The 16,228-nt window shown below is 35.7% G+C and overlaps 1 protein-coding gene across 7 annotated transcripts in view; it reads left to right on the top strand.

The window, feature by feature from the left end:
- GRB14 (growth factor receptor bound protein 14) overlaps positions 1-15,948 on the top strand; it is a 177,465-nt gene extending 161,517 nt beyond the window's left edge. For 5 of the 7 annotated variants that reach the window (XM_059927992.1, XM_059927991.1, XM_059927988.1 and 2 more), the window contains 9 exons: positions 164-274; positions 466-561; positions 6,501-6,581; positions 7,051-7,113; positions 11,464-11,580; positions 11,672-11,744; positions 11,892-11,979; positions 14,168-14,261; positions 15,582-15,948. In XM_059927992.1, coding sequence (XP_059783975.1) covers positions 164-274; positions 466-561; positions 6,501-6,581; positions 7,051-7,113; positions 11,464-11,580; positions 11,672-11,744; positions 11,892-11,979; positions 14,168-14,261; positions 15,582-15,728 — 870 coding nt within the window. In that variant the 3' untranslated portion in view covers positions 15,729-15,948. The remainder of the gene's footprint in view (positions 1-163; positions 275-465; positions 562-6,500; positions 6,582-7,050; positions 7,114-11,463; positions 11,581-11,671; positions 11,745-11,891; positions 11,980-14,167; positions 14,262-15,581) is intronic. The other 2 variants (XM_059927989.1, XM_059927994.1) reach the window with 1 other exon arrangement.
- Positions 15,949-16,228: the final 280 nt, after the last annotated feature.

Here is a 16,228-nt window from a genome sequence, read left to right as displayed (position 1 = left end):
GGTTATTTAAGGATATAGTGACTTAGTTTTCCTTTCCTTTTGTTTCTGTGACATTATTTGGAATATTTTTTGCCAAGGTATAAGTTATGTAACATAATAGAAATACAAAAGGTAGTGTAAAAATATGTATCCATTTCAACATACACATATATATTTTTTTAAGGAACCACGGCATTTGCAGTTTTTCAGCGAATTTGGCAATAGTGATATTTATGTGTCACTGGCAGGCAAAAAAAAACATGGAGCACCGACTAACTATGGATTCTGCTTTAAGGTACAGGCTTAATATTTTGCTAGATGAATAAAGCAAGCCTCAGCCTTTTAGGTAAGCTTGAGTTTCTTTTAATTTCTTTTAAAAAGAGACAGCTTTCTCTTATATATAGGAGAATTTTAGTGGCTTTTATTTCAACAGGTGTTACCTTCAAGATATGCATTAACGATAAACAATGTGCTGTGGCCTTCTAGCCTAACAAAGCAGGAGGGCCTCGAGACCTGAAAATGCTCTGTGCAGAAGAAGAGCAGAGTAGGACGTGCTGGGTGACCGCGATTAGATTGCTTAAGGTAATCTCACTGCAGGTGTGAATTTCTATTAAACATTGGGAGTACCATCAAAGTTTGAAAATACCTGTATTTCAAAACTCAGAAGACTCACTATGAATCCATGTGGGTATGTGAGGAAGAAGAAAAATAACCACCACCAAATGCGTGTATTTTATTTTTTATCTGAAAGATAAACATTTCCAGAGTAGAGTGCAATAACCTAATACATTTATCTTGTGTGTGTGGAGTATTCCATTTTTAAAAATGTTCTGATTTTTATTTTTTTGTAAGAGTATTACATATATAGCAAGTATAACTGATAGAAATTTCTCCTGTCCGTGACTTAGTCTGCATTTTAAAAACATTGCCATCAATCCGATGTGAAGTATATTTTAAAATGTGCCCATCTGAATATGTTTAGTGCAGTTGTTTTATGTTTTATTTAAGTGTTGTGTGAATTGCTTTCTAGTTTAATGCAAATTATTTTATAAATTTTACTATAGCTGTATTATTCAAACATTTACCTTTGTGCTAAGTAAAAATTACCGCTTCCATAAGCAAAATTTATTGGTAAGCATCTTGACAAGGAGTAAGAATGTTCTAAAAGTAGGTAGGGGAGAGAGACACAGAACTGATTTCTTCCAGGAAGTATAGAAAACACATTTACTTTCAAAACTTGTATGCTAGCAAATTTAGCACAACTTTAAATTTATAATTATAAAACTTATCGACCATTTCCTTTTAAGAAGGGCAGAATAATCAGAATCAGAATTACTCATTGTCATACCAGGTTTGCAAGAAAGTTTTATTTTCTGTTCTTTTACTTTTTTTTAAATTGAGGTGAAATTCACATAACATAAAATTAACCAAATTAACTATTTTTAATGTGAATAATTCAGAGGCATTGAGTACATTCAAAATGTTGTGCAATTGCCATCTCTGTCTAGTTCCAAAACATTTTTTTCACCTCTAAAGGAGACTCCATACCCATTAAGCAGTTACTCCCAGCCCCTGGCAACCACTAATCCATGTTCTGTCTCTATGGATTTACCAATTTGGATATTTCATAGAAATGGAATCATATAATATGTGACATTTTGGGTCTGGCTTCTTCACTTAGCATAACGTCTGTGGTTCATCCATGTTGTAGCAGCATGTATCAGTACTTCATTCCTTTTTATGGCTGAATAATAATATTCCATTGTATGTGTGTTGTTTAACATATATATATATGTTAAATAAACAATTTGTTTTTCCACTGATGGGTATTTGGATTGTTTCTACCTTTTTACTATTGTGGATAGTGCTGCTATGAATATGTCTCTACACGTATTTGTCTGAGTAACAGTTTTCAGTTTTTTTGATATATACCTAAAAATGGAATTGCTGGTCATATGGTAATTCTATGTTTAACTTTTTGATGAATTGCCAAAATGTTTTCCACAGAGGCTAAACCATTTTACATTCCCACCAGCAATGTATAAGAATTCCAGTTTCTCCATATGCTCACCAACACTTGTTATTTTCCACTTTTTAAAAAAATACTCATCCTAGTGGGTGTGAAGGGTAGGAAGAACGTTTTTTAAAGTAATTTAAAGGAAGCTTTTGGATTAACTGTGAAATTTTCTTCCTTTTGCTGTTATGGCAGAAAGTCACTATGGTTATTACCTCTTTTATTAGAGATTTGTTTGTTTCTCAAATAGTCTACTGTCAAAATGGCTGTCATGATTTTGGTTTTGACAAATCTTAGAAATCTTGATTCTTTGAAACCCTCATGATAAGTAGTCACTTCTGTTTGCTCTCATTGTCATAAAATGTAAAACAAACAAACAAACAAACAAAATGAAGAAGAGAAAAGTACTTTAGAGGGTCTTGGAAACCAACCAGTCAAAGCAGTAGTAACTAGGTAACTAGGGATATGCATTGGAATCACCTGAGGTGCTTTCTGAAGCTCCATGTGCCCAGCCCCATCCTGGGGGATCCCGAGTTAGTGACTTGAGTTCCAGGTGTCTGCCTGATTAAGAAACACTGAGTTCATCCAGCGCTGTCCTTTTACACATAAAGAAGCTGGCACTCTTTGGTAGACTTTACTCCATCACAGTTATGGTAGAGAAAATATCTTGAGGTCTCAGGTTTTCTCTCCCCTTCCATCAGAACCCTGTAAGTCCAGCTAGGCTGGTGGAAGAGATACTTTCCAACCTTGTTAGCCAAGTCTTTCTCCCTTCTAAGGGGCTCAAATTCAAACACCCAACACAGAAGCAGGTGGTAAACCCACTTCCTTTAATCAGTCTTTCAGTGACTCTGACATGCCATTGATTTTACTAGGATGCTCCATTATTTTTTGTGTAACTAGAAAGATGAGAATTATGCCAATAAAATTGTGATATGATGTTTCATATCACTTATAATTTTTATTTTCATTTGAATATTTAGATTTATTTAGGCCTATAGTCCTGATTTTCATCATTTTTGTTGATGTTATCAATTTTGTGTATACACACAGATATATATGTATGTGTATATATATACATATATATGAAATAAGTTAGTTGAGGTATTCTTAAAACTTCTTCATATTCTCAATCTAGCTTTTCTGAATCATTTTCATCTCAGAGTCATGGATACTCATATTTTCCACAGATTAACCAGCTCTGTGGTTCAAGAGCTTTGGGGAGGCATCATCTCTCAGATGAGTGCTCTGTCATGGTCCGTGGGGTTGTCTTTCTAGCCACTGGCATTCCTTTTGCAAGGTTTTCATGCTAATGACTTCTTAATCCCAACAGTTTCAGGCAATGGCAAGTCACTTCGTCCACAGTGAATATAAGATGCCATAGATTATAATACAGATTGTTAGTCTGAAAACAAATGTGTGTCTAAGAAATGATGAAATGTACTAAAAGCTTTCTTTGTTCTTTCTATATCCAGAATGCTTAGTTTCTGGAAGACTGTCTCCTTCTTACCTTTTTTTTTCTCTCGTTTGACTCTTCTCAAAGCCTCTTTCAAGTCACAGATGCCCAGTTTAAAGATGCTCTGTTGTATTAGTTTTCTATAGCTGCTGTAACACATTACCACCAACCTAGTGGCTTAAAACACAAATTTATTATCCTACACCTCTGTCATTCAGAAGTCTGAAATGGGTCTTATTGGCCTAAAAGCAAGGTGTCAACAGGGCTCCATTGTCTTTTGCAGTCTCTAGGGAGAAATCCATTTTCTTGCCCTTTCCAGCCTTTAGAGGCTGCTCATGGCAACTTCCTCCACCCTTAAAGCCAGCAATATCCAGCTGAGTCCTTTCCATGCTGCCATTTTTCTGGTTCTCTCTTCTGGCTCTGGATAAGGACCCTTGTGATTACATTGGATCTACCAGGATAATCCAAGATAATCACATCATTTCAAAGTCAGCTGATTAGGGACTTCCCTGGTGGTCCAGTGGTTAAGAATGCACTTCCATTGCAGGGGGCACAGGTTTGATCCATGGTGGGGGAACTAAGATCCCTCATGCCACGCGGCGTGGCCAGAAAATAAATAAATGAAAATAAATGTAAAAAAAAAAAGTCAGCTGATTAGCACCCTTAACTGTATCTGCAACCTTATTTCCCCTTTGCCAGGTAGCCTAATATATTCACAGTTTCTAGGGATTAGGGCGTGGACATATATGGGGACCATTATTCTGCTACCACATCTGTGTTCCCTGTTTATTTCAGTTATGGCAAAGTGTTTCCAGATGCGGCTGGAAATAGAGGCCAGCATCAGTGAGGTCCTTTATCATGGAGCCAATGAGAAACCACCACGGTTTCAAATAGGAAAGTGATATGATCTGTTTTACACTTTAAAATAATCAGTTACAGGAAGCCTGGGCCTGCCAGCACAGACACATTTGAGGCTCTCTAATAGGGGCCTGGCAGCTTGTTGTCAGTGGGGCACTGGTTTGATCCCCCTGGCTGGTGCAGCTGGGCTCACCTGGTGTTAGAGGTAGCTTTTGCTCATCTCCTTTGGTTGTCTATCGTGTTATTTCCAGAGTTTATCATTGTACCTAGTAGCGAGGAGCAGGGAAAGACTAGTCTATGTTATGTTGGCTGGACCAGAAGTGTCCTTCTTCTTTTCATTATGTGTTATTTATTAGATATAGCCTCCCCCAAGAATTTGGCCACTTGTTTTATTTTCCTTTCTTTTTCATATACACATGTAAACTCTTCATGTAGCATCAGATAGAGATATTCCCATTCTCTTTGGAGAAATTCCAGTTACATATAGAATCAGAAAAATCAGAAGACTTAGAAAAGGGGAGATTTGCTCATGTACAGTGTCCTAGTTACATGTTGTCTTTTCCCCTTCCCTTCAGTTAGAACTCTGCTAGTTTCTCTCTAACACATTTTGGTCCCTTATCTGCCCCTCCATAGGACAGGGAAATGTTAAGGTGACCCATGCCCTACCCCTTAGCCAGAGTTAACTTTCAACAGCACAGAAGCAACTTCCTAACACCACAGGTACCAGGGACAATACATCTTTGAAGGAAACAGTCTTATTAATGGGTAGCAGGCTTTTCACTGCAGGTAAATAAAAGGTGTCCAGGCAGCATGTCCTTGTGAAAGTGTGGTTGCAGGCTATTGTATATTCTCCAAATGAACTTGACTAGGAATTAAGCTCCTTTGTCTTCTTTTTAAAGTTACTGTAGGCTTAGAGTTGATTTAAAATAAATTTCATTAGGTCCTATTAATGTCAATCAAACCTTAAATTAAAAAATAATTTTTATAAGTTGGGAAATAATTGGATAAAGAAGTCAACACAGAGAATTTTAAATGACTGTATTCATGTTAAAAGCAAAATCTTGAAAACAGTGACTCCCCTCACCTCCCTCTGATTTTCTGTCTAATTACCAAATATATCCACTTTGCTGCAATTGCTTTTAAGAAAATAGTTTTTAGTAGAGAAACAGCTCTGTTAGAATGTTTAAATGGAATTCATCCTAAGGGTAAGATTGGTTTCCATGGTGTCTCTTCAATCTCTTTTATATCGGACCTACTTTTAAGTTCATAATGGCTCCATGAAATGGAGAGAATTATAGAGGGTCGCAGGAAAAAGAAAAAAAAAAAGAAGCCTATCTGTTCCATTGGTTTCTTTCTTTTTTAACGAAGTAACTTAAATCTAAGGGGCTTATCTTCCAGTTTCAGATAGGGACTCCTGCAAGATAAGTTTGGCCATGGCAGTTGGCGTTCTTAATGTTTCTCAAACTAACAATCCAATTACACTCTAGACCCACTTTCCAATTGTAGCCTAGCAGTCCAGTTCTTATGATGCTACCTCTTGAAAGTAAAGCCTCTGTTGTTCTTATCTACTGCTCTTTACACTGTATGCCATGACTCTGTCTGAAATTAGCCTGATTCCCCACCATTTTGATTTCCCTGAATTTAAAGCCAAAAATTAAACAATGCCCTAAGAGTACTGTTACCAGAGGGTGATACAGTGCCAAAAATCTTCAAAATAGGATCAAGTTTATGGATTACAAAAGACAATGTAATTCATCAATCAGTCATTGAAGAATTATGGTAAATTTTACCCAGGTTTGCTTAGGATGTGTGTCAGATTCTCAGAGTCTTTGTACCATAAAGTCGGGCACCCTTCCCAAGTGAGCTTTCTTATTGCTAAGCTCCAAATGGTTTTGGTGCTATTGACACTAAGAATAATGAGTAGGCATGTCAGTTCTAGATCTTTATATTGTGAGCTACAACATAAGTGTGGGTCCAAATAAAAAACACTGTCTTTTAAACTGTACTATTTAGGACACTAAAAGTTTACCATTCAAAAGTATGGCTGCTTTACTTACTTGTTTTAAGGAAAGCTTATAATTTTCAGTTTTTATATTGATGATGTATAATTAATGAAAGTGTTGATTTTCAAAAGTTGGAGTAAAACTCTGTGTAGTAAAAGTGGTGGGAATGTGTTTTTATTTATTTATTCTGCAGTATGGCATGCAGCTGTACCAGAATTACATGCATCCTTATCAAGGTAGAAGTGGCTGCAGTTCTCAGAGTATATCACCCATGGTAAGCACCAAGTTTTTGAACCTACATTTTATTTTATATTCACATTAATTTGCAATCACATTACATTATAAATGTACATTTCCATTCTTTCCTTTTGGTCAAGTAAAGTAACTTTTTGGCACCATCCTACTATCATGTTATATTGAACTATTTTTTTTTTGGATTTTATATGATTGCAGCCTATGTGATAAAATCACAATAGTCGGGCACACATGAAGTATTCAATTAAAATAATGTTTTATGTTAAAGAAAAACTTTAAATATTTGCAAGAATTATGAGAGTGATTCTGTGTCATTATATTTGAGGATTAGAAAATAAGATAATTTATAGAACATTGTCCTTGAGATTGTAGATCTTTCTTAATTATTGATTTGATTGTGGGTTTATTTATTTAAATATTAATTCTGGGATTATCATAGCCTGTGAGCTCTTTTGCATTCTGACTTTCTAACAATTAAATTTTTAAAGTTCCAGGTCCTTGAAAAGCATACTGCTCTCCAGGAAACCCAAAAGATGCAAGCCAAAATACAGGTTGTGCATTGTGTTAAGACTAGCACCGCTTCACAGATTTATACTAAATGCCACTTGGATATTTACAGGCAGATACATTTTTTCCCTTCTTTGGGACCTAATTTTAATTTCCTGTGCATTAACACAAGAAATTTATTTCTGAACTCCAAGTTTATGTTCTGCTATTTTTGCTTGTGCTCCTTGAGTATATTAGGAATTCAGAAGTATGAGCCCATGTTACAATCAGCTAACGTGCTACGTTTCCACTTAGGTTAAAACATGCATTTCATGGCTGTGACCAAAGAAGGTGCATTTCCCCACATGTAACGTAGCATGTAAAATGCTCAGCTCTAGGACTGAGGCATGAAATAATGTTGATTATGAAGTCTGATAGACTAATATGGAAAAAGAACTCCAATGCTGTAGTTACGTTGCTTTACGTTATGGAAGAATAACTTTTCATCTTTGTATCATATTACTTTTTAGCCCTAAAATAAGAAACTAAGGAATGTAATGAATTTTTATAAAAGCAATAGCTTTAAGGTGAGAATTTTTACAATTTGCCAGCTTACCGTAATCTTTTAATTCATATATGTATATATGAATAATGAATTTTATTATCTTAATCCTTTCCTAAATCCTTCTAAATTTCGTTTAAAGTTATTAGGACGAGCATGTTAATAGCAGCCATGATTTGGAGGCAGTTATTATTTAGTGTCCTCTTAATCATAGAAAAAAATGTTACACAGTAAGTACTTTATAGTCTCAGCACTGTCATTAGTGTACAAATACGGTATTATTCTTGCTTCTTTCCGTTGAAAGTGATCCTACTGTTGATCAGTACGTCTATGGCATTTTGGTTAACGTAGCTTTACTTGTTCAGCAGCTGGTATAAGAAAAGACAGTCCTTGAGTGAATTGGCTGTAAATAGGGACAGAAGGACAAGAGGTTTAAGTCTCTGTGTGATGAGAACAAGGACCTGTCCTGTATCGCAGTTGACATGATCAGAGAGAATAGCATCAAGAATTATATCTCTACTCTTCTTAATTTTCATGAAGGAAACTAAGAAGGTTGGGGAGGTATTTGTGTATTTTGGTGTCTATACAGAATCCCAGGATAATTTCTACATTATCATGAAAGAATCAGTGACCTATATCCTGGATGCCAGTGTCTCTCGCCTGCCTCTGCTGGTTTTCATTGAGGCCCCATGTTCAAGGAACAACAGGGAAAAGTTCACATACTTTAGTTATAGTTTTAAAGGGACAATATTGTCTTCTTCTCCAGGGATTCATTTTGAGAAGGGAAATGAGAAAAAAATTATCATACCATAATGAACATCATAACTATATATAGCACATAATAGCCATCCCATCAGCCTTTGAAATGAGAATCATCAGCAGATATTTCAAGAAGCCAAATGTATTTGGTTCTTTTTAGGATAATAAAAAGGATTCATTTAAAGGAGCATCTGTTAATATGGTCCTGGCCAGAACACGGGGATGGGAAAAACAAGTCAACTGAAGTTCTTATTATTTTTCACATTTGACTGAGCTAGACATCCCAAACTGCACTTTCTTCCCTGTACCTCCCATTCCGTGGTACATAAAGGAACCTTAGATAGGGCCTGTTATTATCTTCACCAAAAGCGTGACCTTGATTGAGTCACTGCCATCCTACAGTATAAAATAAGGGGGACAGTTGCATGATCTCTAGAATCGATTACACCTCTGATGTCCTGTGGCTCTGTATGACACTGATGAGAGAACAATGTCTGAGGAAATTCTGTGCCCTCTTACTAAGGCCACAGTGCCACACGTTTATGTAGCTCTTTCAAATCGGGTGACAGGGAGTGAGTGACTACGAGTTGCTGCTTAGCTAAGCTGCCTGAAAAACATTTCATGTTCCAACCTCACTAAAAGTGTTTGGATCTGATCTCGAGGTGTGGTCTGGATAATCCAGGAGACACCCAAGCCTCTTCTTTCTTAAAAAGAGGCATGCCATTAAAATCATGGACCCTTTTTTAGGGTTTGCCCTATTTATCCCACCAGAAGGAAGAGCTAGAAAAAGGGACAAATATTTGAGAAATACACTGATTCTGAATGTTATCAACATCGCTCTTCTATGTGAAAGAAATTGAGCTGAAAATGACCTTTTGGTTCAAGTCAGATTTTGCTTCACTTCCATTTCTTTGTCCACCAAAGGTAAACTATTAATTTTTCATCCACCACCTGCCATTCAGTAGAAAACATTTTCTATATTCCTGTGTTTTCCCCTAGTGTAGTTAATGTAGCAAATGAAAATACTTATTTGTATCGTAGACTCCCCACTTAGGTCAAGTAATTATGTAACATGGGATCTTATTTTACATTTCAGCCTGTCATATTATAGGAGAAAAATGAAAAAAAGAATAAGAACTGGTTATGTTTATTTTTGTTTCCTAACGGTATTTTTATGTTATCAGAACCTTGTGATTACAGAGCCCATCTTGGCATGTGAAGGCAGAGATATTATAAGGATAAAGCTATCATTATGATTGAGATTAGTTACTCTCTGGCTTGGGCAGGTGGAAGCTTTTCATTAATGTCAGCAAAGCAAAAGTATATCCATCTGGTCCACAGCCCAGCACAGAATATCACGGGGTGAGAAGGGCAAAGTAAGGTGTGACAGCAAATAGAGATTACAGAGACAGCATCTGTCTGGAAAGAGCAGCTGTCAGTTATGAAGGCTCCTATAACAAATGAAAGATTGCACGCCGGATCTCCAGAAATAAAGATGAACCATAATAAGATTGTGGACCACTACAGCAAGGTTTCAAGAGGAAATAATAAATGCTAATAAAGTGGGATGTATAATGCAGGGATAAATGATCCCCCCTCCCATTTTTGTATGGACCAGGTTTTGTTTCAAGCAGACATTTGACTAGAGTCTGTTAGACCAAGCAGGGTATGGCTGAATCCATGTGGAGAGAGAAAATGGTCTTAAGCCAGGAGTCTCCAGGTGTATGTTGGCTGATCCTTTACAATGAGAACTCCGGTTTTTGCGTTGCTCTTCTATTAATGACGAGTGGGGAAAACATTGTTCATGCTGGCTTTGGATGTTTTGTCTTTTAAGAGTTTTAATTCTTATCAATTGAGTGACACTTTTTTTTAAAAAAAACATCTTTATTGGAGTATAATTGCTTTACAATGGTGTGTTAGTTTCTGCTTTATAACAAAGTGAATCAGCTATAACATTTACATGTATCCCCATATCCCCCTCCCTCTTGCATCTCCCTCCTACCCTACCCCACCCCTCTAGATGGTCACAAAGCACCGAGCTGATCTCCCTGTGCTATGAGGCTGCTTCCCACTAGCTATCTATTTTACATTTGGTAGTATATATAAGTCCCTGCCACTCTCTCACTTTGTCCCAGCTTACCCTTCCCCCTCCCCATCCTGAGTGACACTCTTAACTGAAGATTCTGACAACTGTTTTTTTTTTTTTAGGATGCATGACTTGGGTTGGCACACTTTTTAAAAGACGGTTACGAAGTAGAGCCCTAAACAAAGAAAAAAATAAAAATAAGGTCCAGGTTTTGGATGTTTTATTTTCACCTTCAGAGACTATGAATACAAAAAGTAATTCGCAAAAAAGATGACTTTATTACTCGTTTAAAATTATGTTTGTTTAAAGATGTCTTCCTTTTATATCAGTTCTTCTTTTGTCATTCAGACTTATTTTTGCAGCTCTCATTTTGCCATGTTCATGCTCACAAGATGAAAAAACATTCACGTATTAAATCATAGAAATTTTAATATTATGGAGTTATCTGAATTATTTCACTAAATTTCATTTTCTAAGTTAGAGAAAAGTTGATGTGATAAACTTTTAAAATACATATTGTTGATTTGTTATAAAATATGGGTACTATTTGTTTCTAAAGAAGTGATGTAAGTCAGTCTGTTACAGCTTTAGTGTATCTTGAATCTTAATAAGTAGACAGATTTGACATTTAAATGATCATTAATGAATCTCAAAGCATAATAGAGAGGTGAGTTTGGAAGTGATGGATCTTCTTAGCCACAGGAAAGGTTATTCTTTTCTAAATATGAAGAGATAGGGTTGCTTTAGAAGAAAGACATGCTTACCTTGAAAGCTTTTAATCTCTTTATTCAACACTTAATTCAATGACCTTAACAAATAACTGTATAACTTATTTAACCAAAATATTTTATAGCACCATTTTCTGTTGAATATGTATTGTTAACTTTTTAATTTCCTGCTAGCCACCTTTGGAACCACATCCTAAAATGGAAACGTATTGCCAGCAAAGCACTGAAAGGTAACTTCAAAGATGTTTTCAAGGTAAAAAATGTGCTTTTTTTCCCCCAGAGAAGTATATCAGAGAATTCCCTGGTAGCAATGGACTTCTCAGGCCAGAAAAGCAGAGTTATAGAAAATCCCACTGAAGCCCTTTCAGTTGCAGTTGAAGAAGGACTAGCTTGGAGGGTACAAATTAGCTTCCTGTTCTTCAAAATATTTATGATTTGAATTTGTTTCTCCCCGAAAGTTAAAATTTGTTTCCCACTTCCTTGCACAGAAAAAAGGATGTTTACGCCTGGGCACTCATGGTAGCCCCACTGCATCTTCACAGAGCTGTGCCACAAACATGGGTATGTCTCTGCATATTCACTGTGACTAACTGGGTGGCAAGATGTGCATTTAGATGTAGTCATTGCGGGGTTAGGGTAGAAAGTACACATAATTAAGTTGTGATCATTTCAAACAAATCTCTGTATTCCTCCACTTTATTTCTTCAGCTATCCACCGGTCCCAACCATGGTTTCACCACAAAATTTCTAGAGAGGAAGCTCAGCGATTGATCATTCAGCAAGGTCTAGTGGATGGGTAAGTTTGATTCTGAGTAGCACTGATTTTGATTTCTCCTATAATCAGTAATGACTTATTCAACACACACACAGAGTTTTGACTTCAGCTTATTAAAACAGAAGTGACTTTATTCTATAAGGATGGTTGTCATTGAATCCTAGCAGTACCTATACAGTACCTGTTACATAGTGTGTGCTTAGTATTTGCGCATAAGGACAAGATAGCTGAACAGGATGCTCTACTCTTAACCAGTGATCACTAATATTACCCATTCTGTGCATCTCAGATATTAATTGATGGGGGAAAACTGAACTTGTTTTGGCGTGTCAACATTTTGATTTGAACAAATAATATGTTTGCAAAGTATGGTTTGTGTCATGACACTATCTTACGTGTTATACATCTTTTTAGGTTTGATGCAGGGTGTGTCAAAGTAAAAAGCTGTTTCTCATATATTTAGACTGTCTTATTTTTTTCTTTCTGTTTACACCCCTATTTTCTTTTCTCTAAATTTTAACAGTTTAAAGGAATATAAACCTATGAAAACAGTACTTTTTGACTCTTCTCATGTTATCTTTTAGTGGGATACCACAGAAGAGACAGGAGAAACAGAAAATTTATTATGCAAGATTTATGATCTAAAGAATTTTCTTTTTCTCAGATTACTCAGTATTTCAGATATCAATACTTCCTATAATACTAGCTGAATTCTCTTCCCAAATGCAATACAAGTTAAGGAGCTTGTATTGAGGTTTGGATGAGAAATAAAACCAGCATCAATTTAAACAAGTGGTAATGGGATCTTATATCTTCATGGGTTGGCTTAAGATGATGGCAAAATTTCAAGGTGATTTAATACTGACATTTGGATAAAAATGCACCTTCACATGGAAGATTATTAATAGCAAGTCAGCATTTCAGTAGACTCTAAATAAGAAAAGATTTCAATATACTTCTCTGCATGGAACACGGTCTTTTCAGATATAAATCTGAGCAATCAGCAGAATTACCATCTAAGACCAAGAAAAGAAATAAATCACAAAGAATTGTCAAAATGTTTTGGAGGATTATAATTTCCCTTATTTCTGAGCCCATTTTTTGTAAATTGAATGAAATAATTGCATAAAGAATGACAGTATCTTTATTTTTTAAAATTTTTAATTAAAAAATGGGTTATTTGGGGTATTCTTTTGGAAAGATGTGATGATGCCAGGCAATCCACTAGGTGGTAGTGGTGTTCTACTCAGGAATGGGGAGAGAATTAAGCTTGATTGACCAGTGAAACTCCCTTTTGTCCCATCTCCTAGAGATGTAATGTCGGAACCTCACACAGCACAGATGAAATGGATAATCTCATCAGACATCTGTGATGGCTCAGATTTGGCTGTCTCTTCGCCCAGGCACAGTGAGATTAGTATTGGAGTCACCAGTGGGGACTGTTTGCACAGTCTGTTTGCCAACAATTAATATAAAGCTGGTTATGCACTGAATTGCCAGTTAATAAGAATCCACGCCTGGCAGCATTTTTCTCAGGCCATTAGGCCACGTTTTGTTTTTCTAGCCTGTTATGGAGGCTTTTCTGCTGCATTCTTCAAGGTTAAATTACATGTTGTTTGGGTGTTTCTTTTACTTAAAATATTTTGCTCAAACATTTAATAAATGATTTCAGGATTGATTTTTTAGAATATATTCATTTCTCACTTTCTGTTGTGTATGTAATAGTAGGAACCAGAATCAAAAGAAAGGATCCAGTGTAGAAGAGGGAGTTAAAAACTATTTCACTCTAAATAATTTTCTTTTTTTAGGGCCTAACATGACCCAGAAGTTAAAATAACAATATGCTAATGCCTTATTCTCTGTACCAAAGAGTTACATGTGAATACCCAGCTTTCCCAGTGGAAAAAGGACATAGCACTAATTATTGATGCCAGCATAGCATTATATTGGTTATTGTGAGCAAGCAATCTGACAAATGGCTGTGTATTTATCCTATTAAAATTAAATTAGCTCTGATGATAGTTTTATAGTATAAGGTTTACGTTATACCATATTGTGTACCATGTTGGATAATCCCATCATTGAATACATAGTAAAGGAAAACTCTGGCTACATTTATGAATATACTTCCTGGATTTGGTACAGGCTATATTTCTATGAAATCCATGAGTAAATGTAGAAAAATATTGAAATCCTTCTCTCTCTTTAGGGTTTTCTTGGTACGGGATAGTCAGAGCAACCCCAAAACTTTCGTACTGTCAATGAGTCATGGACAAAAAATAAAGCACTTTCAAATTATACCAGTAAGTAATTTGTGATTTCATATTTGTATATTAGAGATGATCTTAATGCATAAGCTTTTGGAAACTTTAGTTTTTTTTGGCTCTTTTATTAAATATAATTTGGGAACTTGTGCTTTGACTAGAGTTAAGTTTGGCAGAAATGGTTTTATGAGCCTGAATTAATATAAGAAATACAGGAATTGCAAAAATTAAATTTCCCTTTTCCCATGAAATATAATTTGGTAATATTGTATAGACCCCATGCCACCTATTGTTAAAAGGCCACTGAGAATTCCTTCCCCTGAATTCCTCTAGTGGTTCTTTAAAAATCGTTATTTTCAAGCCCCTTCGCCTCTCTTGTCCCAAAAATGTTTTTTTGGTGTTTTTTGTAGTTTTGTTTTTAATCATTATGGATAGGTACACAGGTGCTGTGGAACTGGAGATCATTATTTAAACTATTCTGAGCACATTTAAAAATTTTCTGTAATTCTGCTTTCATGTGGCACAACTTGCTTTGGGATTTTTTTTGTTGCTTCTGCTGCTTTTGTGTGTGTGTGTGTGTGTGTGTGTGTGTGTGTGTGTGTGCGTGCACGTGTATGTATGCATGTGGTCTGTGTATTGGAACCAGATAGTGTGGAACAGAGATTCAGTCTACTTTCAAGAAAGTATTACATCAGATTGCTAAGTTGCTAGTGTTTTCTTTTTTTTGAATGACCTCTTTTTGGAACTATCTAAAGTCCATGTGAAGTTATCTTCCCCACTTCATTGATTATGTGAGCGATGTCCCTGGCACATATGAATTGCTTAATGCCTGAAGATCTCACTGCAGAAAACAAAAACAGAAAAACCCCAAAATGCTGTCATTCCACTAACACAATATTTGATTGCTCCAGAATCAGTTTACTGATACAAATTATGGTGAATATTCATTTTTAATATATTAAGTAAGGCTTTAGGTAGACAACAACTAGAAATGGAAATTAATTTCTGTAGGTGGGAGTATTAAAATCTTTTGTTTACTTTTACACTGAATAGTGCCGATTTCTCACTGTGTACTGTATTGATTCAGAATAATCCTACTATTCTAACTACTGAACGTTAAGAGAATTTAGAGACAGAGAAAGTAGAGCCACACTGCTTACCTTAGGATCAGATGGTATTTCTTTTAAATGCAAGGGAAGTTACAAAGAAGAAGTGGACATGCCATAACATTCTTTTCACTGTCCTTTAGTATTATAAATACATCAATTTTGGCATTTAAAGATGCAGTATGCAATAGAATATGATTGTCTTTCTGGGTATTTTGCCCTTCTTACCAGTTTGTTGATTTTCCTGTTGCAGGTGGAAGATGATGGTGAAATGTTCCACACCCTGGATGATGGGCACACAAGATTTACGGATCTAATCCAGCTGGTGGAGTTCTATCAACTCAATAAGGGCGTTCTTCCTTGCAAGCTGAAACATTATTGTGCTAGGATTGCACTTTAGCCAAACAAGAAGTGACTTGTTAAACTGCTGAAGAAAAAGGACTCAAGAAAAAGAAAGACCATAAATAAGGGTGAAAGCATTGCCATGGTGAAAAGAATCTATTTCTCTTACAAGTTACAAAAAATAGTTTGTGCATTACAAATAAGTAAAGATTTGGATTGACATTACCTTCATCATTGAAATATTAATTAGTTAAAATTAAACCTCCGAAAAAAAATAATCTGGTGTGTTCTTGTGTGATTTTCCATTACTATAATATTTTCTTCAAATATGCACATTTTAAACATCTTTCTGTCCTTATTTACTATAGCAACATTAGAATTCTCAACCACAAAATATGAAAAAAAGTTGGGGCTCAGAATGAATTATTTGTGGACTGAATTTCAATTAACTACTGTTTTTGTAACTTAAGAAGTATGATAAAAACTTGAGTTAACAATTAAAAGAAGCTACTCACAACCTGTTAATAAAACTAAAAACTGGGCTTCCCTGGTGGCGCA

This window comes from Balaenoptera ricei, chromosome 7 (assembly GCF_028023285.1).
Source record: "Balaenoptera ricei isolate mBalRic1 chromosome 7, mBalRic1.hap2, whole genome shotgun sequence".
Classification (NCBI taxonomy): Eukaryota; Metazoa; Chordata; class Mammalia; order Artiodactyla; family Balaenopteridae; genus Balaenoptera; species Balaenoptera ricei.
Note: the sequence above shows the minus strand (reverse complement) of the source record. Positions and strands in the feature narration are given on the sequence as shown.